The sequence below is a fragment of the Macadamia integrifolia genome, chromosome 4 (assembly GCF_013358625.1).
Source record: "Macadamia integrifolia cultivar HAES 741 chromosome 4, SCU_Mint_v3, whole genome shotgun sequence".
NCBI lineage: Eukaryota > Viridiplantae > Streptophyta > Magnoliopsida > Proteales > Proteaceae > Macadamia > Macadamia integrifolia.
Genome location: NC_056560.1, coordinates 12,952,495 through 12,976,339, shown reverse-complemented (window position 1 = coordinate 12,976,339; position 23,845 = coordinate 12,952,495). Strand labels below are relative to the sequence as shown.

Sequence of the window (23,845 nt, the reverse complement as noted above, 5' to 3'; positions counted from 1 at the left end):
AACATCCTCAAACCCTTAAACTTCTAAATGCATTTGGATTGATGGATGGAGACACCTTCCCCAATGTGCCAAATGTTTGGTCGTCTGAGAATACTACTTTGTAATTATATCATCGATCAAGTTTTTCTTCTGTTTTGAAGCTTAATTACTGAATGACACGTTCATATTAGTGCCAAAAAATTGGGGTTTGCCTGCAATAGAAGGAGGCGATCCTTTTATATGCTACAAATTACCAATTGATTAAACCCTAGAAATAACAAGAGAATCTGCAGTTTTTGGTCACATGCATAACCAATTAAACCCTAGAAAAAACACCGAGAAAAATAAACAAGCTAATTGTTTTAGAACAACGAAAATCAAGCTAAAATAGCATATCAAGATACCAAACACAAACAGTGCTTCAATTCAAATATCTTTGTATTTTCAGTACTGCTAGTCTCATCGAGAACCGAACCGGCGAGATCTTCGAACAAATTGGGATTTTTTTTTCCGCAATTCCAAGACCCGTGGTGGGGCCAGAAGGGGCGGTGAAGGTCCAACTCCTCCCAAGAATATCCCCGACCATAGAAGCAGGCTTGTCGAGGCTGGATCGGGCGGTGGGAGCTGCAACTCGTTCACTTCAGTCATCGTGATTGTCGGTGCTCTGAAAGTATCGATTTGGGAGAAAGGAATATTAGGTCTCAATTTGGGGATGGGGAGTTATTAGATAGGTATTTTAGGTACTTCATACTTAGTAAGGGTATTTTGATATTTAAAAAAATATATAATAGCTGACATCAGCATATAAGGTATATTCCATGACAGTGACCGATGACAGGGGGTCTGAGTCTAATTTGATAAAAGAAAAGGGGTGTTCTTATAATAGTAGCATTCTTTATGGGGTGATTGTAAATTACCCTAATAAAAACTACTTAACATGACATAAACGATTTCATGACTTCCATTCCAAATTGTTAGAGAAAATTAGAAGAGTCGAGGAGGGTGTGACTAAGAGTAAGGGCCAAGAAGGCCACATTATGGCCTCTCTATGTGTCCATCTCCAAAAATTCTTTGCCACATTTGACCCCTCTATTTTCACCCAAAAAAAATATATATATTTGACCCTCTATGGATCTCTTTGCATGGGTTACATTCAGGGTTTCAAATTTGGAACCGGTAATTGAATCGGCACTAGCCAATTCTTGATTTAAATTGTTCGGAATCAATTATAATTGACGGATGACTATCAGAAATCAGCTGAAATAAGTGAGAATCAGGGCTGGGTTGAGTGACTGAGACTGCCCCAAATGATCGAATTTTGATCCATATTTGGACCAAATTAGAGGACTTGATGCTCTGGAATCTGGACCCCGACAAGGGGTAGAATGGGGAGGCTCTCGGGTTTCAACCAAGAATGAGAAACTGCAATCAATTGTTCGAGGTAAGGATGAATTATATGATTTTATCAAACGCTTTTTATCAAACAAAAAGTGTTTGATAAAACAATCTCAGGACAAAAAGTAACTCAGGGGTGGTTAGTCACTTCAACATGGATTGCCCATGCATGGCTTGCCAGGTTTTGCAGAGACCTAGACGAAGGGCTTGAAGAACTTACTCCCAAAGGACATCCCAAGAAGCTAGCATTATTGTGTCTCATCCAACAATCCAGATTTAACCCTATTTTGTGTGGATCTAATCCAAGGGCTGTAGTTGGCCCCGCCTCTTGATATTGTCCAGGAGTACAAAAAATTTTGAATAGATTCTATTCCCAAGCATTTGAGTAGGCGAAATTAAAAATGAAATATCTCTCCAACCGTAGTTTGGTTTTTCTACGGACTAGAATGGTAATAATACTTTAAAAAAATTCGACATAATAAAATGTGTACATCAATGATACATTGGTGTTTATTACTCTTGCTATGTAAGCAAAAAATACAATATATATATATATATATTGCGAGATTTTTATCATAGGATTTGAGAGAACTGTTAGATTGAGAGAAAAGATCCAAAGCTTCAATCCACATCTGTTACACCTTATCTCTCCTCTAATTCTATCTCCACCCTCAGTAGTCACGCTAAAATGTTACCCCTCCGGTGTTCTCCCCTTTGAATTGTTCTATCTTTCTTTCTCTCTGTCAAAACCAATCAAAGATTTATTTTTCCCATCTCCCACATACCAACTCCAGATTTTCATTTAACCCAGCCCTCTCTTTCTTTGTCTCTATCTGTCGTCCCAACTCAGATCTACTTTTGCTTCTCTCAATCTTGTCTCGTTTGTTCTCGTTTTACAGGTGCTCAAACATAATGAATCTTCTCGTTTTACAGATCTACTTTTGCTTCTCTCAATCTCCTCTCGTCTGTTATATTCCAAGACCTTTGAATTTAAATGTCTTATTGAAGTAAAACTAATTGATGTTTTACATGTGCTAAACATAAATTGGTTTCAAAGATTTTTTTTTTAATAATTTAAGAGCAATAGCAACCAAGATCGGCAATAGATGAAATTTGGCTTTGATCCTCCTTCGTTCTTCCCACGCAGTCAAGCTCTATTTTTTTATATTCTGGTTTTTGTTGTTCCTCTCTCTCTCTCTCTCTCTCTCTCTCTCTCCCTCCAGCTTCTTTTGACACAAAACCCTCTTTTTCATCTGTTTTTTCAAGAAGGCCTAGTTGTCCGAGCTTTTTTCTTTTTGGACTTGGGGCCGGCAACGACAGTGACAGCGTCAATGGCAACGTCAGCGGCAACGGCTGTAAGGGATGGAAAATTGCCCGAAATAGTGAGAGAAGAATAACGTTGGGGCTGGGTAGGTTATATAAGACAACAAATACCCAACGGTATTGATGTAATCTATCTAATCCAATGGTCTACATTCACTAGCTTTCCTGATACCATTGTATCCCATTGGCTTTCATGTCCTTTTCCCATATTATATATACCATAAAACATATAAGTACTTAAGATTTTAAGAAAAAAGAAAAAATAAAAAAAGAGAAAAAAAAAAACTTAAAAGGCCCTCTTTATGATTGATTGAAATAAATATTAGGGTAAAGAAGCATATAAGGTGTATGCTTACATCCCTCTCTAGGTTTGGATTTGCAATTGAGAAGAGATTTTGAATTTTAAAATTATTTATTTAATTATTTAAAATAAAAATACTGTTAAACGAATAATCCAGGAAAATATGGGTAAATTATGTGTTTAATTCGGCATCCCTTGAAAAATGAGTATTTTTTTGTTCCTAACATTTTATATGTTAAAAAACGAATTCGAAAATTAAACGTTTGGATAAAAAAAAAAAATACATGTTTTGCATGTCCTTAGAATCTTAATCTGATCAATGATCAATACTGCATCGGTGGAATGGTACAGACCATTGGTGAAGATGTCCAGAAATATATATTTTATTTAAGAAAGGTAAAGATGTCATGAAATATATATTTTATTTAAAAAATCAAGGGTATTCTTAATCGGTACGGGCAAGATCTGATATCGAATCGATTTTGGAGATGGCCAATACCTTGCAATAATTTTTTTTTTTAAATAACATTAATTTGATACTTTACCCCCCAACCACTCCAGAAATAATTCTATCATTACGCCAGAGTTCTGGGAAAAATATGTTCCTCAGTGCCTGTGGTGACCCTTTCTCTCTATCTCTCTCTTCTGGTGGTGGATCAAGCTCATTATGATGTGGACCAGTCAATAGAGGTGCAGCGCATAGGATCACTAATCTCTCAATCAATCATGTGGGGATATGTATGATTGGGTTACTATTTTAACATTGGCCTTCTATTTGGAAAATAAGGAATTAAAGATAACGTATGACTGTGTTACCATTTTAATATTCTATTAGTTTCTTTAAGAGTCTTATTTTTATATTCTGTCCTTATATAAGATGTTTCCTATTCAGACCCGAGAATTTATTAAATAAGCTGTATGAGGATTTACCATGGCAAAAAGGATGGAATAAAGATTGCAGACGTTCTTTTTCATTATTCAGTTTGCGTCCAACTTGAACGATATCGGGTCCACTTCATCTTACGTTCTACATCACATTATCTCTTCGAAGCGATGCCACAACTGCAGTCAATGAAAAAGGAGCTTGGGTTGATGTTTACTTATCTGCGGGAGGTAGATGGAGATGCAGAAAGAGACCACGAAGACCCAGTAGCGGAACAGTGGGTGAAGCAATTTAGAGAGTTAGCCTTTGAAGCAGAGGACACCATCGACCTTTTTACATACGAAGTAACTATGATGCAACGGAAGAATATATTTGGAAAGATCCTCAACTTCGTCCCTTTTTTGGCCAACATTAGCATCCTAACAAAGCGAATCGGAACTATTAACGATGAGTTCAAGAAGCATTATGGCAATAGGAAGGAGTATAATATTCAGCCTGTACAGAGGATTCAACCAGTTGCTGCTAAAGTGGTTGAACCTATCGTGGATGTCGTAGGGCTTGAAACCGAAGCAGATACGGTTACTAAGGAACTGATGAAAAAGGTTGACACCAGGCCATTCGGGGTAGTTTCAATCACAGGTATAGGCGGATTGGGTAAAACCACTCTTGCCAAAAAATTATATGGAATATTTGATTTGTTACAGCATTTTGACAGTAGAGCCTGGGTGCATTTATCCGGAGGTTATAAACAGAAAGACGTCTTGTTGAGCATCATCAAACAAGTTGACTCACCTGAGATAGAGGAAAAAGGGAAGTTACGGGAAATGGAGGTTGAAGATTTGAAAGAAAGGCTTTCTACATCTCTAAAAGGAAGGAACTATCTGATTGTTATAGATGACATAGGGGAGGAAGAAGATTGGGCTTACCTTAGAGCCATCTTACCGGCTCCAAGCAAAGGTAAGATATGCAGGGTCTTGTTGACTTCTCGTAATGATAATGTAGCGAGTGCCAACTTTATTGGTCCTCCACACCATCTGGGACGATTGAATGGCGAGGAGAGTTTGGAACTCTTGTTCAAGGCGGTCTTTCCGGACGGAGATGCAGAAGCAATTCTCGATGCGAGGTTTAAGAGTGTTGCCAAGAACATTGTTGACCGGTGTGATGGCATACCACTAGCCATTCTGGTGATGGCAGGTGTTTTATGTCGAACAGGACGAACTTACGAAGAATGGAATATGGTGTTACAGCTTGCGCTTGACCAGCTGTGCACGTCTAATTTCATGAAGGTATTATGTCTTAGCTTGACCAAGCTACCTCGTCGGTTGAAGCAATGTTTTTTTTATTTCGGACTTTTCCCGGAGGACAGTATCATCCAGAGGGACAGAATCATCCGGTTATGGGTTTCTGAGGGTTTTTTGGAACCAGGAGTGGGTTCAACAATGGAAGATACCGGCTGGGAGTACCTTGAAGAGCTGAGGCAGAGGCACCTCATCCAAGTTGCAAGATGGAAATCATATGGAGAACCTGAATCCTTTAAGGTTCATGACCTCTTGAGATTGGCAATATCACTTGACAAGCAAGGTAAATTTCGGAACGTCCCAATTCCTCAGGACTCGTTAGAATTTTCTCGCCGTGTAGCCTTTCATGATGATGCTGATTGCAGTGAAAATAAGATGGGTTCATATACTACCCGATCAATACTCTGTTTCACGGAGATGTCTAAGCTGTCACATTTTGGGATGTTCAAATTACTCAATGTTCTTGATCTTGAGAGAGCTGCAGGTATTGAAACTTTACCAAAAGAGATGGAAAAGTTAATATTTCTGAAGTACTTGAATCTCAGCCGAACTGGCTTGACCCTTCTCCCTCCTTGGGTTGGCGAATTTTATAGACTGGAAACTCTTAATGTGTATAAAACCCTTGTTGTGTCGGTACCGATCGAAATCTTGAAGTTGGTCAAGTTAAGGCATCTTCTATGCCTTAACAGAAAGGTAAGGTATCAATTGTATTCTGGTGATGACCTTAGCTCAATGCCTGATGATTTCCTCCCTAGGAGTGATAGGCGCATCACCCAACTACGGGATCTACGGACCCTATGGTTTCACACTGGGAGCTGGATGGAGGATGAGCTGCAAAAATTGACCAATATTGAGGAACTTGGTTTATCGGGAGTAAAAGGAATGATGTGGAATTATAGAGAGGCATTGTATCATGCCTTGGTCAAGTTGAAGAAACTAAAGGTGCTGTACTTGGAGGAACAGAAACAGTGTCAAGAAATTACTCTCCCTTCGTTTAAGGATCATCAGCGTCTCTATGATATCTCCATCATTGGAGTTATAACGATTCTACCTCAACTGGACATGTTCCCATCGTGTCTTACTAGATTGAGATTGTCTTGCAACCATATGATGGAAGACATGATGAGCACAATTGAGAAGCTGCCTGAGCTGAAGGAGTTGAGGTTAGATTGGCACCCATACGATGGGGTGGTCATGAAATGCTCGATTGGTGGGTTTCCTAAATTGGAGTTTTTGACTCTAATTTGTTTTGATTATCTGATCTATTGGATAGTGGAAGAGGGATCAATGCCTAATCTGAGGGTATTGGACATGAATCGCTTGTTTGGATTGAAATGGATTCCTGGTGGGCTAAGGCATATCAGGACATTGCAAAAACTCTCTTTAACTATGCCTATGGAGTTCCTTGAGAGGGTTCGAGAAGGTGGAGTTGATTTTGAGAAGATAAAACATATACCTTCTATCACCACAAGGGAAGTAGAAATCCCACCACAGATAGCCGAACGCCTTCCTACAAAGGAAAATGAGTGGTTTCAAGCTACTGGGCAGCAAATCCCTCAAGACCATTAAATTTCAGCCAACGTCACATCTAGAATCAGTGAGTTTTGATTCTCTTTCTTTCTTAGTGGGTGTGACTAATTTTAACAACTCTTTATGATGTTATGTATTGTTTTTTGTTACAGCTTTACTAAAAACTATCCTCATGATATGCAAGTGTTTAGTTTATCCAAAGAAAAAAAAACTCTTGGTGGGTTACTATGATGGAAGTAATAGCGGCTTTATGTTTGCTACTTGGAGTGTCATAAGTAGTAGTATTAGTAATCTTTCAAATTTTATTTGATATTGTTATTTGTGTTGGTAGTTCTAGGAGGATGGAGTACTCTTTTTTTTTGGGTTTACTAGGGACAAACTACTGCTTTCAGTTTTTCGTGGGGCAAGAATCAACAGAATCAATAAATGAGAATGGAACCAAACATAGCCTTAAATGAGACGAGACAATTCTACAACAGGTTTGTCAATGTGTCCAGAACCAAAAGATCAATAAAAAATTCAACTATAACTGGAACTGTTAGGATTATATATATATACTTTTATATTTATATTTACCCCTTTTACTTATTTAATGTAAGTTATACTTGATATAAATTAAGGGTACTTATATATTAAAGAAAAATTAAGTCAGATCTACCATTCCGATATTAAATAGTTCCAAATCCTAGTTTTGAGAGTATATAGTATCTGAAAAAAGAATATGTACAGGAATAAGTGGTGGATGAAGCCACCAAACAAGAGACAGAGAGGGGGCACCCTTTGCCATAAGATAGGCCTCCCTTACAGCATCATAAGGTACATTTAAGGAAATTCTAAAAAGAAAAATGAGCAGAAAGATCAAGTAACGAAACCTTGTATTGGTGGGTTTTTGGATTTTTTTCTTTTCTAGTGATGACCATGCCGAATGTGGAGGGGGGGGGGGATTGGATCTGCTGCTTGTACGATCACCTAGTTGTATAGGTGAGCATATAACACCTGTCTCACCCATATGTTTGCACAGTCGACAGCTTGCCCCAATGTTTTCAATCAAGATTTTGATGGTTTTATGAATGAGCAAATGTTTTCATCTGTTCCTAGGAAAGTGTATGTTTATTCAATGAATTATGGAAAGTTAACCGGGGTGATGATTTATGTATTTGTATGGATTTTTATGTATGTCTATGTATATGTGGAGGTGCATTGTTTCTACTTGCTAGGCTATATAGCTCACACCCTATTCTTTCAGATCTGTAGAAGAGACTATTTGGCACTATTGGAAGACTGGTGAAGGACAGGCACAGGCAGACGGTTGCCTTGAAGTTTCTTGCTAGAGTTCTTTTATTTTCTGCAGGATGTTTAATTTTAATTGATGCTATGCTTTTGGAACAGTTGTGTTGAAGTTTCTTGCCAGAGTTCTTTTATGTTCTGCAGGATGTTTAATTTGAATTGATGCTATGCTTTTGGAACAGTTGTATTGAAGTTTCTTAATTGTTAGAATTCTTTTATTTTCTGCAGGATGTTTAGTTTGAATTGTTGCTATGCTTTTGGAACAGTTGTATTGAGTACATTTAATTTTAATGTTTGGAGTACCCACCAGACAGGTTTTATTGTTAAATTTTTTATTTATCAAAGTATTCTGCTGAGTTTAGGATATGAATGCATTGAGGGTGATTGTAAGGAATGTTTATGGTCTCGATGTATTACGGGAAAAATAATTTGTGAGGTATTGGCTTAAGGATTGAAATCATTGATCTTGGCCCTTACAGGTTTGGGTTGTGACAGGGGATCCCTTCACCGTGGGCGAAAAGAAACTTGGTCCAATGTTATTGTGGTAACATGCTGGTTGAAATCAGCAAAGCTTGTGATTTTGAATAGCTACTCCCATCATTATCTACTCATATATGACAATAGTCTCATGTATTGCTGATATGTTGGTTTGAATGCTCCTGATATGTAGGAAACACCTAGGAGTTTTGATCATCATACTTGCATTTTGATCTTGTTTGTGTTTAATTTCTCATATACTGTGGTTGACTAGTATATTTTGTTTGGAGTTGATTAGGGTCTTTTGTCATGGTTCATTTTTAATTTGGTGATTTGTTTGTCGGAGTGGAACTTGTAAGAGATGTAGAAGGAATTTTATGTTTGAAGAGAAATTAGGAAGGTGCTTCTTGTTGCTGATTTGAATCAAATCAGCAAATTGTGAAGGGGAGGGGGAGGGGGGGAGGGGGAGGGGGGGGGGTTTGCTGGGGAGTATGGCTTGTTGCTTTGTAGGAGCCACGGCTAGAGAGTCTTTAACTTCTTTCTTTTCTAATTTAGGATTGATAAGATTTAAATTGTACTCCAGGGGTTTGTAGCAGAATGTTTGCTTCGACATTGCGGGTTTTTTCTGACAAAATCTTTAATGGAAGGGCTGATAGCACAGAGATAGGATGTTAAGACAGGTGTTACGGTCCCATATTAGCATATGGGTGTTGATCCCGCATCGACTTTTAAAAGAAATTGATGTGGTTGATGTGGTATTGGGCCCCCTTATCTTATAAGTCAGCTCATAGGGTTGAGTTCTTTCAGGTTGATATTATTTTTTTGCCATTTTTTTCCTTCTTTTAATCAGTAAAATAAAATAATAAAAAACTTAGGCTACATTTGGTAACGTTTCAGAAAAACATTTTTGGAGTTTTCTCGTTCCGGAATAAATCGTTTAGTGAATTTATGTTGTGTTTCGTTTTTTTGGAACAAAAAGTGTAAAGAAAAACGATAGAAATGAGAATTGACGGAATGACAAAAGACAGTTTTGTCGTTCTAGTTTCGTTCCAAAAAAACAAAAGAAGCATTTTGACACATAAAATGAAATTTTCGTTTTTGACATGAAATGTCGCCAAATGCAGCTTTACGTTTTTTATAGTAAGATTCCTAAGTTTATTGAATAAGGAACTTCAAAAATTCATATTATGTGTTTTTGTTTTCTTCTTGTTCAATTTTGCAGTGTTTTAGTCGATTCTAGCTGATTCTGATCCAGCCAGGATCGCAATTGGAATTGGCAAAAATGGATCCCATACTCGTGAGCCTTGCTTTGGAATATGATAGACTAGGCGTCCCGCGCTTTATTCTTTGCCTTTTAGGTAGAATGAGATGTCTCCCACCTTGTATGTCCCATACTCATGAGATTCCCAACATGGCCAGACCGTTAGACTAGCCTTGTTTGATGATAGACTGCAACTTGAGACTCACGACTGTATGGTTGGGACTGGACTACCCACATTATTTAATATAACATAAATAGGAAAATAGAAGACATAACAAAAAATGAACTAACTCTAAATTAATTAACAATTAGCCTAAACCCAATAGGAAACCATATAACATCCCACGGTATGGAGGCTTATCTGGATTCGAATTTGGATACCTTTAGATGGATAAGAATACCTCTAAATGAATGCATTTGCGAATTAAACTTGGATTTTCAAATATCCATTTATATAATTCGGTTTTGTGCAAGCGACATAGTGAATAACCGATGAGATGCAACAAAAAAAAATCATATTGAAAAGGATAGCAAGGCCATTCCATGTGAGGAGAGGGGTAGACACACAAGTGCTAGTGTACCCTACCCTAGCAATTAAGAGACCCTTTTCTTCTAATAGTAATAATAACAATTGAAAAAAAATGTTTTATATCTAGGGGTGTGGCTTACACTAATATTCCCAATTGCCAATCTCTTTTCTCCCCTATATGAAATGACATTTATGCCCCCTGATTGAGAGGATATAGATAGATTCGAGGACATTGGCGTAGTCCACATTCCCAGACAAAAAGCTTGTCCTTTTAATAATAATAATAATAGTATATTTTCTTTTTATGAAAAAAATAAAGACTAAGTTTTCCTTCAGCCATGGTGAATGGGAATCCATTCAATATGGAAGGTTCATATGCACATTGGGGTATCTGGAGAATAATTTTGGGAACATACTAAAACCCTAGGATGGAGTGGTTAGATCTAGTTTTCTTTCATCCATTGTAAAGATAGGACCTATTCTGCCACGAGATCTAACCGTTTGATTTGATTAAGAAATGATATTTCATACATTAATCAATAAAAGGCAGGAATTAACTGCCCAAGGGGGTAGCCTTTATTTCTTTTTATTAGGGTAAGACAGGGGGTAGGTCTAAAGACCATTACCTCCACCTAGGGGTGTCAATTCCTAAACCGAACCGGTAAAACCGGCCGGACCAAACCGATAACAACCCGGACCGAACCGAACCGAAGCCTTATTGGTTCGGTTCGGTTCGGTTTCGAGTATTGTAACCCCAAAACCAAACCGAACCGCACCGAAAACCGGATGAACCCAAAACCAAACCGAAACCGGCTCAAAACCCGGACCGAAACCAAAACCAAACCGGTAAGAAACCGAAACACTCCAAAATTCATTAAAAAAATCAAAATTTGAATAGTTTTGTATACATTTGTATGGAAAATCGAATCCAAACTAGACCAAAAACCAAAACCAACCCGGTTACAAATCGATTTAAGGAACCGAAGTTCAACAATTCATCATTTGGTTGTTTCCTAATGGCTCCATACCGGTTTAAAAAACCGATCCAAACCGAAATGAACCTAATAAATCTAAACCGGTACCAACCCGAACCCAAACCGCACCGAAGTCGACACCGGACCGAAACCGATAAATCCTTAATGGGTCGGTTTCGGTCACTTCCAAACTCACACCGAAACCGGTGGAACCGGACCGAAACCGCACCAACCCGGACCGTTGACACCCCTACCTCCACCTTGCAATTAAGGGGTAATGAATTCAACTCTCCTTGAGGCCTTACCTATCGAAAAGGGAGAAAATAGGTGTTAAGAATTAACGATGAAATTCATTATTCAATGAAAAAAAATCCTCTCTTCACCTTCAATGGGCAAAACTTAGCGCTAATGATAATAGTAGAGTTGAGTAATGCGTAACGACATTAGTTTTTTTTTTTTTGGGTTGTTGGATGTTAAACTGTGTCAATGACCATGATTCAACCATACGACAGCTCTCATGGGACTGACTATGTTTATAAAAAATTAACAATGTTTATACATATAGATCTTAATAATGTCCCATGTCAATTTTCAACACCATCAGAGTTCGCCACATGGGAAAACAGCATTCGTGCCTACAAAAGGATGCGTGAGACTCTATGGTGCATTGATATACACGAGATGTTTGTTTCAATAATATATAGTAAAAATTGCATGTGAAAATTTTTTAAGGTGGTGAGTGAACAACTCTTTCAAAAAAAAAAAAAAAAAAAAAAAAAAAGGAAAAGAAGACAGGTAGAGGGGAGGAAGAGAGATAATGGTGAAACCCACAGAAAGGGATGATTGAAACCCAATGGGGGATTTGTGAACCCTAGGATGGAGTGGTGAACGTTCCAGTCCGATGGAGAAAAACTTTCTCCAAAATAATTATGGATTTAGTTTTCTTTCATCCATTGTAAGATAGGACTTATTCTTCCATGAGATCTAACCCCTTGATTTGACTAAGAAATGATATTTCATACCTTAATCAATAAAGGGCAAGAATTAACAGCCGAAGGGGTAGCCTCTTTTTTTTTTAGGTCTAAAGATCAATACCTCTACATTGCAATTAAAAGGTAATGAATTCAACTCTCCTTGAGGCCTTACCTATCAAAAAAAGGAGAAAAGGAGTGTTAAGAATTAACGATGAAATTCATTATTCAATGAAAAAAAAAATCTCTCTTCACCTTCAGTGGGGAAAACTTTGCGCTAATGTTAATGATAGAGTTGAGTAATGCGTAACGACATTAATTTATTTTCTTTGTTGGACGTTAAACTGTGTCAATGACCATGGTTCAGCCATATGATAGCTCTGATGGGACTGCAGATGTTTATAATCTTAGCATTAAAAAACGAAAAAGAAAAATTGACAATGTTTATACATATAGATGTTAATGATGTCCCATGTCAATTTTAACCACCCTCAGAGTTCACGACATGGAAAACAGTATTCGTGCCTACAAAAGGATGTGTGAGACTCTATGGTGCTTCGATATAGACAAGATGGTGTATATTTATTTATTTATATTAGCAAAAATTGCATGTGCAATTTTTTTAAGGAGGTGTGCAAACAACTCTAACGACAAGAAAAAAAAAGGGAAAGAAAAGAAAGGAAAGGAGGGAAAGGAAAGAACAGAGGTAGAGGGGAGAAAGAGAGACAAATGGTGAAACCCATAGAATGGGATGACTAAAAGCCTCTGGGGGTTTATGAACTCTAGGATGGAGTGGTGAACGTTCCAGTCCGATGGAGAAAAACTTTCCCCAAAATAAAAATGGATCTAGTTTTCTTTCATCCATTGTAAAGATGGGATCTGTTCTGCCATGAGATCTAATCCCTTGATTTGACTAAGAAATGATATTTCATAACCTCATCAATGAAGGGCAAGAATTAACCACCCAAGGGGTAGCCTTTTTTTTTGGGGGGGGGGGGGTGGTAAGACGAGGGGTAGGTGTAAAGACAAATACCTTTACCTTGCAGTTAAGAGGTAATGAATTTAACTCTTTCAACATTAAAAAAAATAAAATAAAATAAAAGAAGAGAGGTAGAGGGGAGGAAGAGAGACAGATGGTGAAACCCACAGAATGGGATGACTAAAACCCAATGGGGTTTTGTGAACCCTAGGATGGAGTGGTGCACATTCCAGTCCGATGGAGAAAAAATTTCTCCAAAAAAATAATGGATCTAGTTTTCTTTAATCACTTGTAAAGATTGGACCTATTCTGCCACGAGCTCTAACCCTTTGATTTTATTAAGAAATATAAGAAATGATATTTCATACCTCTACCTTGCAATTAAGAGTTAATGAATTCAACTCTCCTTGAGGCCTTACCTATCAAAAAAGTAGAAAAGGGGTGTTAAGAATTAACGAAGAAATTCATTATTCAATGAAAAAAAAATCCTCTCTTCACCTTCAGTGGGGAAAACTTTGCGCTAATGATAATAGTAGAGTTGAATAATGCGTAATGACATTAGTTTTTTTTTTTTTTTTGGGACGTTAAACAGTGTCAATGACCATGGTTCAGCCATACGATAGCTCTTATGGGACTAATGATGTTGATACACTTAACAAAAAATAAATAAATAATATACAATGTTTACACATATAGGTCTTAATAATGTCCCATGTCGATTTTAAGCACCATTAGAGTTCGCCACATGGAAAAACAGTATTCGTGCGTACAATAGGATGCCTGAGACTCTATGGTGCATTGATATACACAAAATGGTTGTTTCAATTAATATATATATATATATATATATATATTTTTTTTTAATTTTTTAACCAAGGTGTCCAGGCCAGCTTACGCCACCTCAACTAATCCTCGGGGAGACTAGCACAACAACCCACCACTATGATCTCCAGTTAAATCGCAGATGCATAAGATGAGGATTAGAACCTGAGACCGTGCGCCTAATCCACACAATGACCAGTTCGTCCTAACCATCTGGGCAACCCATGAGTGGGTACAGAATAAATAAGAAAAAAAACACACACACACACACACACACACACACACTCACACAATGCATACAACAGGGTTAGATCCCACGACCTCCTCCCTTGGGTGCCGGCTCCACAAGCCGAAGCTATCACCTCTATTAATAAAAAGTGCATGTGCAAATTTTTTAAGGAGGTGTGTGAACAACTCTTACAACAAGAAAAAAAAAAGGGAAAGAAAAGAAAGGAAAGGTGGGAAAGGAAAGAAGAGAGATAGAGGAGAGAAAGAGAGATAGATGGTAAAACCCACAGAAAGGGATGACTAAAACCCTATGGGGATTTGTGAACCCTAGGATGGAGTAGTGAATGTTCCAGTCCGATAAAGAAAAACTTTCTCCAAAATAAAAATGGATCTAGTTTTCTTTCATCTTTTGTAAAGATAGGACCTATTCAGCCATGAGATCTAACCCTTTAATTTGACTAAGAAATGATATTTCATACATTCATCAATAAAGGGCAAGAATTAACCGCCCAATGGGGTAGCCTTTTTTTTTTAGGGTAAGAAAAGGGGTAGGCCTGAAGACCAATACCTCTACCTTGCAATTAGGAGGAAATGAATTCAACTCTCCTTGAGGCCTTACCAATCAAAAAAGGAGAAAAGGGGTGTTAAGAATTAAAGATGAAATTCATTATTCAATGAAAAAAAATCCCCTCTTCACCTTCAGTGGGGAAAAATTTACACTAATGATAATAGTAGAGTTGAGTAGTGAGTAACGATTTTTTTTTTTTAATTTTTTCCGTTAAGTGTATAAACATTGTCAGGCCCATAAGTGCCATCATCATTGACACTGTTTAATATCCAGAAAAAAATAAAGAAATATACAATGTTTATACATATAGATCTTAATAATGTCCCATGTCGATTTTAACCACCATTAGAGTTCGCTACATGGCAAAACAGTATTCGTGCCTACAAAAGGATGCGTGGGACTCTCTGGTGCATCGATATACACAAAATGGTTGTTTCAATTAATATATATATATTTTAGTAAAAATTGCATTGGCAAATTTTTTTAAGCAGGTATGCGAACAACTCTTTCAACAAGAAAGAAAAAAAAAAAGGAAAGAAAAGAAAGGAAAGGAGGGACGGAAAAGAAGAGAGGTCAAGGGGACGAAGAGAGACAGATGGTGAAACCCACAGAAAGGGATGACTAAAACCCTACGGGAGTTAGTGAACCCTAGGATGGAGTGGTGAAAAACTTTCTCCAAAATAACAACAAATCGAGTTTTTTTTCATCCATTGTAACAATAGGACCTATTGTGCCACGAGATCTAACCCCTTGATTTGACTAAGAAATGATATTTAATACCTTCATCAATAAAGGGCAAGAACTTACCGCATAAGGGGTAGCCTATTTATTTATTTATTTCTTTATTTTTTTTTTTTTAGGGTAAGACAAGGGGTAGGTCTAAAGACCAATACCTCTACCTTGCAATTAAGAGGTAATGAATTTAACTCTCCTTGAGGCCTTACCTATCAAAAAAGGAGGAAAGGGATGTTAAGAATTAACGATAAAATTCCTTATTTAATGAAAAAAAAAATTTCTCTTCACCTTCAGTGGGGAAAACTTTGCGCTAATGATAATAGTAGAGTTGAGTAATGCGTAACAACATTAGTTTTTTTTTTTTTGGACTTAAACTGTGTCAATGACCATGATTCAGCCATACGATAGCTCTTATGGGACTGATGATGTTTATACTCTTAAAAAAAAAAAAAAAAAAGACCATGTTGGATTGTTTCTTCTTCCGCCATGCATAGGGCACATCTTGAAGCAAAGGATGTGTGAGACTCTATCGTGCATCGATATACACAATATATATATATATATATATCTATATAGATATTATTTTTTATTATTAAAAATTGCATGTGCAAATTTTTTAAGAAGGTGTGCGAACAATTCTTTCAAGAAGAAAAAAAAAGGGAAAGAAACGAAAGGAAAGAAAAGTGGTAGAGGGGAGGAAGAGAGACAGATGGTGAAACCCACCGAAAGTGATGACTAAAACCCTATGGGGTTTGTGAACCCTAGGATGGAGTGGTGAACGTTCCAGTCCGATGGAGAAAAAATTTGTCCAAAATAATAATGGATCTAGTTTTCTTTCATCCATTGTAGAGATAGGACATATTCTGCCATGAGATCTAACCCCTTTATTTGACTAAGAAATGATATTTCATACCTTCATCGATAAAAGGCAGTAATTAACTGCCCAAGGGGGTAGCCTTTTTTTTTTTTTTTTAGGGTAAGACAAGGGGTAGGTCTAAAGACCAATGCCTCTACATTGCAATTAAGAGATATTGAATTCAACTCTCCTTGAGGCCTTACCTATCTAAAAAGGAGAAAAGGGGTGTTAAGAATTAACGAAGAAATTCATTATTCAATGAAAAAAATTCTCTCTTCACCTACTGGGGGGGGGGGAAACTTTGCACTAATGAAAAATTTGCACTAATGAAAATAGTAGACGTTGATAATGCGTAACGACATTAGTTTTTTTTTTTTTTTGGTTGTTGGACGTTAAACTGTGTCAATGACCATGAATCAGCCATACGACAGCTCTTATAGGACTGACGATGTTTATAGTCTTACAAAAAAAAAAAATTTACAATGTTTTATATATATATATATATATCTTAATAATGTCCCATGTCAATTTTCAACACCATCAAAGTTTGCCACATGGACAAACAGTATTCATGCCTACAAAAGAATGCGTGACTCTATGGTGCATCGATATACACAAGATGGTTGTGTCAATTAATATATATTAATAAAAATTGCATGTGCAAATTTTTTAAGGAGGTGTGCGAACAACTCTTTCGACATTAATAAAAAGAAAAAAAAAAAAAAAGAAAAAGAGGAAAGAAGAGAGGTAGAGGGGAGGAAGAGAGACAGCTGGTGAAAGCAACAGAAAGGGATGACTAAAAGCCTATGGGGGGGTTTATGAACCCTAGGATGGAGTGATCAAAGTTCTAGTGCCATGGAGAAGAACTTTCTCCGAAATAATAATGGATCTAGTTTTCTTTCATCCATTGTAAAGATAGGATCTATTCTGCCATGAGATCTAACCCCTTGATTTGACTAAGAAATGATATTTCATACCTTCATCAATAAAGGGCAAGAATTACCTGCCCAAGGGGGTGGCTTTTTTTTTCTTCTAAGGATAAGACAAGGGGTAGGTCTAAAGACCAATACCTCTACCTTGCAATTAAGAGGTAATGAATTCAATTATCCTTGAGGCCTTACCTATCAAAAAAGCAGAAAATGGGTGTTGAGAATTAACGATGAAATTCATTATTCAATGAAAATTTTTTTTCTCTTCACCTTTAGTGGGGAAAACTTTGCGCTAATGGTAATAGTAGAGTTGAGTATTGTGTAACGAAATTATTTTATTTTATTTTTTTTGGACGTTAAACTGTGTCAATGACCATGATTCAGCCATATGATAGCCCTTATGGTACTGACGATGTTTATACTCTTACCAAAAAAGAGAAAAAAAATGACAATGTTTATACATATAGATCTTAATAATGTCCCATGTCAATTTTCAGCACCATCAAAGTTCGCCACAAGGAAAAAACAGTATTCGATCCTATAAAAAGATGCATGATATATACTCTTTGATGCATCGATATACACAAGATGGTTGTTTCAATTAATATATATATACATTATATATATATATATATATAAAATATATATATATTATACATTATTTAATATTAGAAAAATTAGGGGTGCGAAACACTCTTTCTACAAGAAAAAAAAAAAAAAGGGAAAGGAAAGAAAGGAAAGGAGGGAAAGGAAAGAATAAAGGTAGAGGGGAGGAAGAATGATAGATGGTTAAGTCCATAGAAAGGGACGACGTACGAAGTGGAGAATGGAGAAGATTTTGTGTACAGGTAGTTGTATTTAGAGAAAGTGGATCATGCCATGATTTTCCTGTCATGCATGAATTGTCTATGGTACATGTATGTGTGTATTTTTTTTGTAAGGAAATGGTATTAGCATGCCAAAGTTGTTTCCAACAAAGGAATTGGGAAGGAAAATGGGGCCTTCTACTGTCCACTCTGCTGAAATGGGATAGTCAGGGTCAGGGGAGGACCACTAAGGGTTACATGTGCAAATTTTTTAAGGAGGTGTGCGAACAACTCTTTCTACAAGAAAAAAAAAGGGGGAAAGAAAAGAAAGGAAACGAGGGAAAGGAAAGAACAGAGGTAGAGGGTAGAAAGTGTGACAGATGGTTAAGTCCACAGAAAGGGATGACATACGAAGCAGAGAATGGAGAAGATTTTGTGTACAGGTAGTTGTATTTAGAGAAAGTGGATCCTGCCATGATTTTCCTGTTATGCATGAATTGTCTATGGTATATGTATGTGTGTATTTTGTTTTGTAAGGAAATGGTATTAGAATGCCAAAGTTGTTTCCAACAAAGGAATTGGGAAGGATAATGGGGCCTTCTACCATCCACTCTGTTGAAATGGGACAGTCAGAGGAGGGCCACTAAGGGTTCCATCAATGTTCCACTCCACCTTAATGTTGAAAATGTCATTGACGACTGAATGCAAGTTTTAAAGCACATTTTTTTTCTGCTAAATTTATTTCATTAAATCAAAGTAGAAGGATAAAAACCATCCAAACAGCATCAAGGAAACACAAAACACACCCCTTCCCTAACTTCCCATCAGCAGGATGGAAGGAAAGGCATTAAAAAATCTAAAACTCGGTGTTCCCTTAGCGTCTCTAAAAAGAACATCCCCAATGTTGTTTGGGAACATCACATTATTAGCCAAGACTCCACTCTTTGCCGCATCTCTAGCCAAGAATTCAGCCACCGCATTTCCTTCTCTACATATATGAGTGATTTTCCAAGTTACACTTTTGAGGTACAGTTGAAGATACATCCATCTTTGTAGAGCAAACCACGGGATCTTCCATTGCTGAATTAGAGTAACCACCGCACTCGAGTCTGATTCCACCCATACGAACTGGATGTCCATAGCCATTGCTCACATCAGCCCCGCTATCTGCCCCTCAATTTCCAATTCAAATACTCCTGTCACACCCATGAATTTTTTATATGACCCCATTATAGTACCAAGATGGTTTCGAAAAATTCCTCCCGCTCCAGCGCCACCAGGATTTCCCAGAGAACTCCCATCAAAGTTTAATTTTACCCAATTAACAGGGGGTTTGCACCAACAAACCTCCAGGCTACCTTTGTGATTAGCAAGCTGAATAGATAGACCTAGACGTCTGCAATACATCAGATCTGCCCAAGTGTTTACCTCTCCCTTCATCCTAGGCTCATTCCTTTTAATATCTTCCATCACCATGAGAGATAAGTATTTGGCCATCCACGCAACACCCTCATAAATTCTGGAATTTCTTTCCCTCCAGAGATGATCTAGAACGATGCCAAAGCTCATGCACCAAGCCTCCTTACAGCTTCCATTTTTAATCTTTCTTTTCCACCACTGGGCGAGCTCCAACAAAGAGCCTTGAGGGCACCAAGTGACGTTAAAGCAAGCACATAGTGAACTCCATATTTCCCTGGAAAATGAGCATGTCAAAAATACATGTTGGATTGTTTCTTCTTCCGCCATGCATAGGGCACATCTTGAAGCAAGAGACACTGCCTTCTTCTTCACCAAGTCGTCAGTAGGAATCTTTCCATGTATCACCCTCCATGCCAGAAACGAGACCCTAGGATGCTGCTTTTTACACCAAATTAGCGATGCCCAGGGGGTTATCGGCTTCTTTTCTCCAATATCCTCTCACGCCATTCTCATATTAAAGTTACCATCATAAGAAAGACTCCAGACACACCGATCCTTGCAAATATAAGTTGGGATTTTAATCTGCAAGACAACATCAAAAATATTTTTCATGAAAATATAATTCACCACAAGGATCCTCCATTTATGATTTACAATGAACCTATCCACTTTCCCATAAAAAAGCGAACAATTTACGCCATCCATCCCCTCTTCCAGTGCAGCAGAGCCCACCCAAATATCATTCCAAAAGTTTATGGAACGGCCATCACCTACCACCCATCTTTATTTTGAGGAGATAAAATTACGAATCTTCCTAGTGCTAGGCCATATGGAAGACTTTCTGTATCTTTTTTTAGGCTGACCATGCTTATTAAGAATTCTAGCTCTTAAGAATCTACTAGCTAGAGAATTCTCATGCTTAATTCTCCTTGTAGTCTTACAGAGCATATCTTTATCAACGTCCCTCAATCTTCTCAGACCTAAACCCCCTTCCTCCTTGGGTTTGCAGCATTGGTCCCAAATAACGATAATTTTTTTTACTAGTGTCAATCTCTCCCGACCAAACAAAATTGAGCATCCACCTTTCCAGAGTTGAAATTAGACACGATGGCCACCAATACAACATAAAAATATGACTAGGCATACTCGTAATTACTGATCTCACCAATTCCACTCTAGCCAAGGAAAACATTTTACCCTTCTACCCTGCCAGCCGATCTTTCACTCTGTCTATAATAGGCATTACTGCATCTCTTTTCACTCTACCTCTGAATATTTCCAACCCCAAATACCTTGTAGGAAGAGTACAGAGAGGAATCCCCAGCTCATCGGCAATAGCCCTTTTTCTTTGGGGAGAGACCGAACCCATGAAAAGTTTACTCTTCTCCAAGTTGATGCACTGACCAGAGAATTCCTGATACCTAGAAAGGAAATTTTTAAGATTTCTCACATACCTGATTGACGCATTGGCAAAAATGAAAATGTCATCCGCAAATAGGCTATGAGCTGGAGTGATCACTCCTCTAGGACCCTGTATTGGCTTCAATTTCTTCTCTTCCACTAACTTGTTTAAGCCCCTGCATAGGACCTCTTCAACCAATATAAATAACATTGGTGAGATAGGATACCCTTGTCTCAGACCCCTTTCCACTCCGAAATACCCTATCGGGCCCCCATTGAGAAGAATGGAAATCTTCGCAGAGACCAACAACTGGAACACCCAAGAAATCCATTTCTCTGAGAACCCAAACTTTCTCAACACTTGGAAAATGAAGTCCCAAGCAACTGTGTCATAGCTCCTAACCGCGTTTGTTCTTTGAATTTTAGAAGAAGAAGATGACTTTGATAGGCTTAAACGCTGTGTATAGTCAGTAAGTATAGTTGACCGAGCGGGAGAGATGATTGTTTTAGTGCTTCTCACAGATTAGGCTGTTCATATAAGAAGCTCTTTTGCAGGTGTTGAGGAGCTGTAAAAGATTATTTTTGGAGTGGATGAAGATGGGGAAGATGGGATTGAAGCTGTCTGTTTGGGCCGATGGATTGATTTGGGTGGAATAACTCATTTCATTTCGTGTATCTTAAGAACACAGTGGCCGATGGGTTGGTATTAATAGATTTGATTTGCTTTCGAGCAGAAGAGAAGACAGAAGGAAAGGCCTTGCTTTCGTACGACCGGACGACCAGAAGAGCGAAAGAGGGAGAAGAAGAGGCGAAGGATTTAGGGTTTTTCTACAGTTTTGGTCAACCTGGCTTGGTCAAGTTTTCAAAATCAAAATTTAGACCGTTTCCTCTAATCTTGTATTATCCACCATACACGTGGCGTTGGCCACGTGTCAAAATCATAGGCAGCCTCCGCCAAGAAAGGATGCAGGAGAGGAGTTCGGGTTGGGCTAGGTTTCTTAAAACCCCAGTCCAACCCTAGGTTCCCAAAACTCAACTCAAGCCCAAACCAACCATCCCTGTTGGGCTCATGTCAGACCTTAAAGGTCTTAATTGATCCTGATTGGGCTGGGATTGGCCCTAATTAGGCTTGATTTTTTCCAGGATCAAGTTAATCCTGATTTTCCCTATTTTTGTCATATGCATTAAAAAAAAAAAATAAATAACACAAACACACACACACACACATCCACTCACCAATAGATCAAATGATAAATACACAATCAAAATTATGAAGTGCAACACAATAATAAATGTTTAAAACACTTGATTATAAGAATCAATAATGACCCAAATTTCATTACTCTGGATAAAAAGATAGGATAATAGCCCAAAATTATACTGGTTAAAACAAGAGCAAGGAATCTTAACCCATGCTTGATTTAAACTCAAATTGGACTAGGACAAATCTGGACCATTAGAACCAAACTTACACCCCTACTTGGTTCAATCTATCAACACGGTTCAAGAAAATCAAATTGATATTCGTCTCAAATGAAACATTTTTGACCAAACTTTAATCTGATCCATAAGATAAAGTTCAACCAATACAGTTTTGAGTGGGTTGTATGGCCAATCAGTATTAAGCTCCTTAACCTCCTTTGGTATTCTCTGCTAAGCTGAGTAGAATTATTTCGCCCTTGAAAAAGAAAGCTGTTTAAAACAGTCATCTACTATTTTTTGTTTTTAATTTTAACAATCACAAAATAAATTTTTTTTTTTGGATAAATAAAGTATATTTGAATTAACCATAGATAATATGAAAATGGGAAATATGTATAGGAGTGTTAAAACATAGATAGTACGAAAAGAAAGGTGGAGGGTGAAAAAAGAAAACTCTTACGGTTCCATTGGAAATAAACAAAAGAAAAGTGAAATTAAAAAAAAATTAAAATAGAAATTTTTGTAATCAGACGTAACATTATTGTGAAGCTTCTTTTAAATCATTCTAAATTTAATTATTACTTTTTATTTTACATTGCAAACAAATCTGTTGAATTTGAGCTTAAAATAAAGATTTTTTAACAGTTATAAACATGTTAAGGGTTCTAAGTAGGCTTATACAAATTATGATTTTATTTTTTCCCCTTTATTTAAATCAATTTCACTTCCCTTATTTTTACTTGCAAGTTGCAATCAGAGGGGGAGCCCTAACTTGCTGTTTTAATCCTTTTGGATAGTTAAGAAAGACGGTCCTCATTGTGGTCATGACTCATGAGTCATTTACAGAAAATCCCTCACTAGAAACTAGAAAGTAAGGACCGAAGATGAAAAAGGAGGCAAAATAGAACAAGGTGAATTGAATAAACTTTATACATATGGTTTCAATTTTGAAGCTTGAGCAAATCAACTCAGCTCTCTTTGTCAACTTTAGGAGATGGATTGACATTGATAAAATAAAGAAAAAGGAAGCACACGATGCTACTATTAAGATTCTTGCGCACACCCACTCATGTAACATCCATGGGTCCCACAACTACTGTCCTCATTAAATGTTCATCCCTATTGGACAATTCGTCACCCTACCCTCCTATTAGTTCCAAAACTTCACTATTGTTCTATGAAACCCTCTCCCGTAAAATAAATACAAAAAAATCATTTTTGTTGAAATTTTAATGGGAAAGAAAAATTCATTAGAAAATCTATAGACTGCATGTTCATTTTTATAACATCAAAGATGATGTGGTAATTGCAACAATCGAATTATTCACTTATCAAAGTTCAAACTCAAATTCAATTATTTATCTTTCCATCTATTGATATGAACCTTCTTAGATAATCTTGGATATTTCAAAACTATATTTTACCACTTGGCCATTTCAATAGCATGAAATCTAAGTAGGAAACTGTAAGAC

At 37.3% G+C, this 23,845-nt stretch overlaps 1 protein-coding gene across 1 annotated transcript; it reads left to right on the top strand.

The window, feature by feature from the left end:
- Positions 1-4,051: 4,051 nt before the first annotated feature.
- On the top strand, positions 4,052-6,748 carry LOC122076252 (disease resistance protein RPP13-like). Its single transcript, XM_042641580.1, has one exon. It carries the CDS (start codon positions 4,052-4,054, stop codon positions 6,746-6,748), a length of 2,697 nt encoding a protein of 898 aa, XP_042497514.1.
- The last annotated feature ends 17,097 nt before the right edge of the window (positions 6,749-23,845 follow it).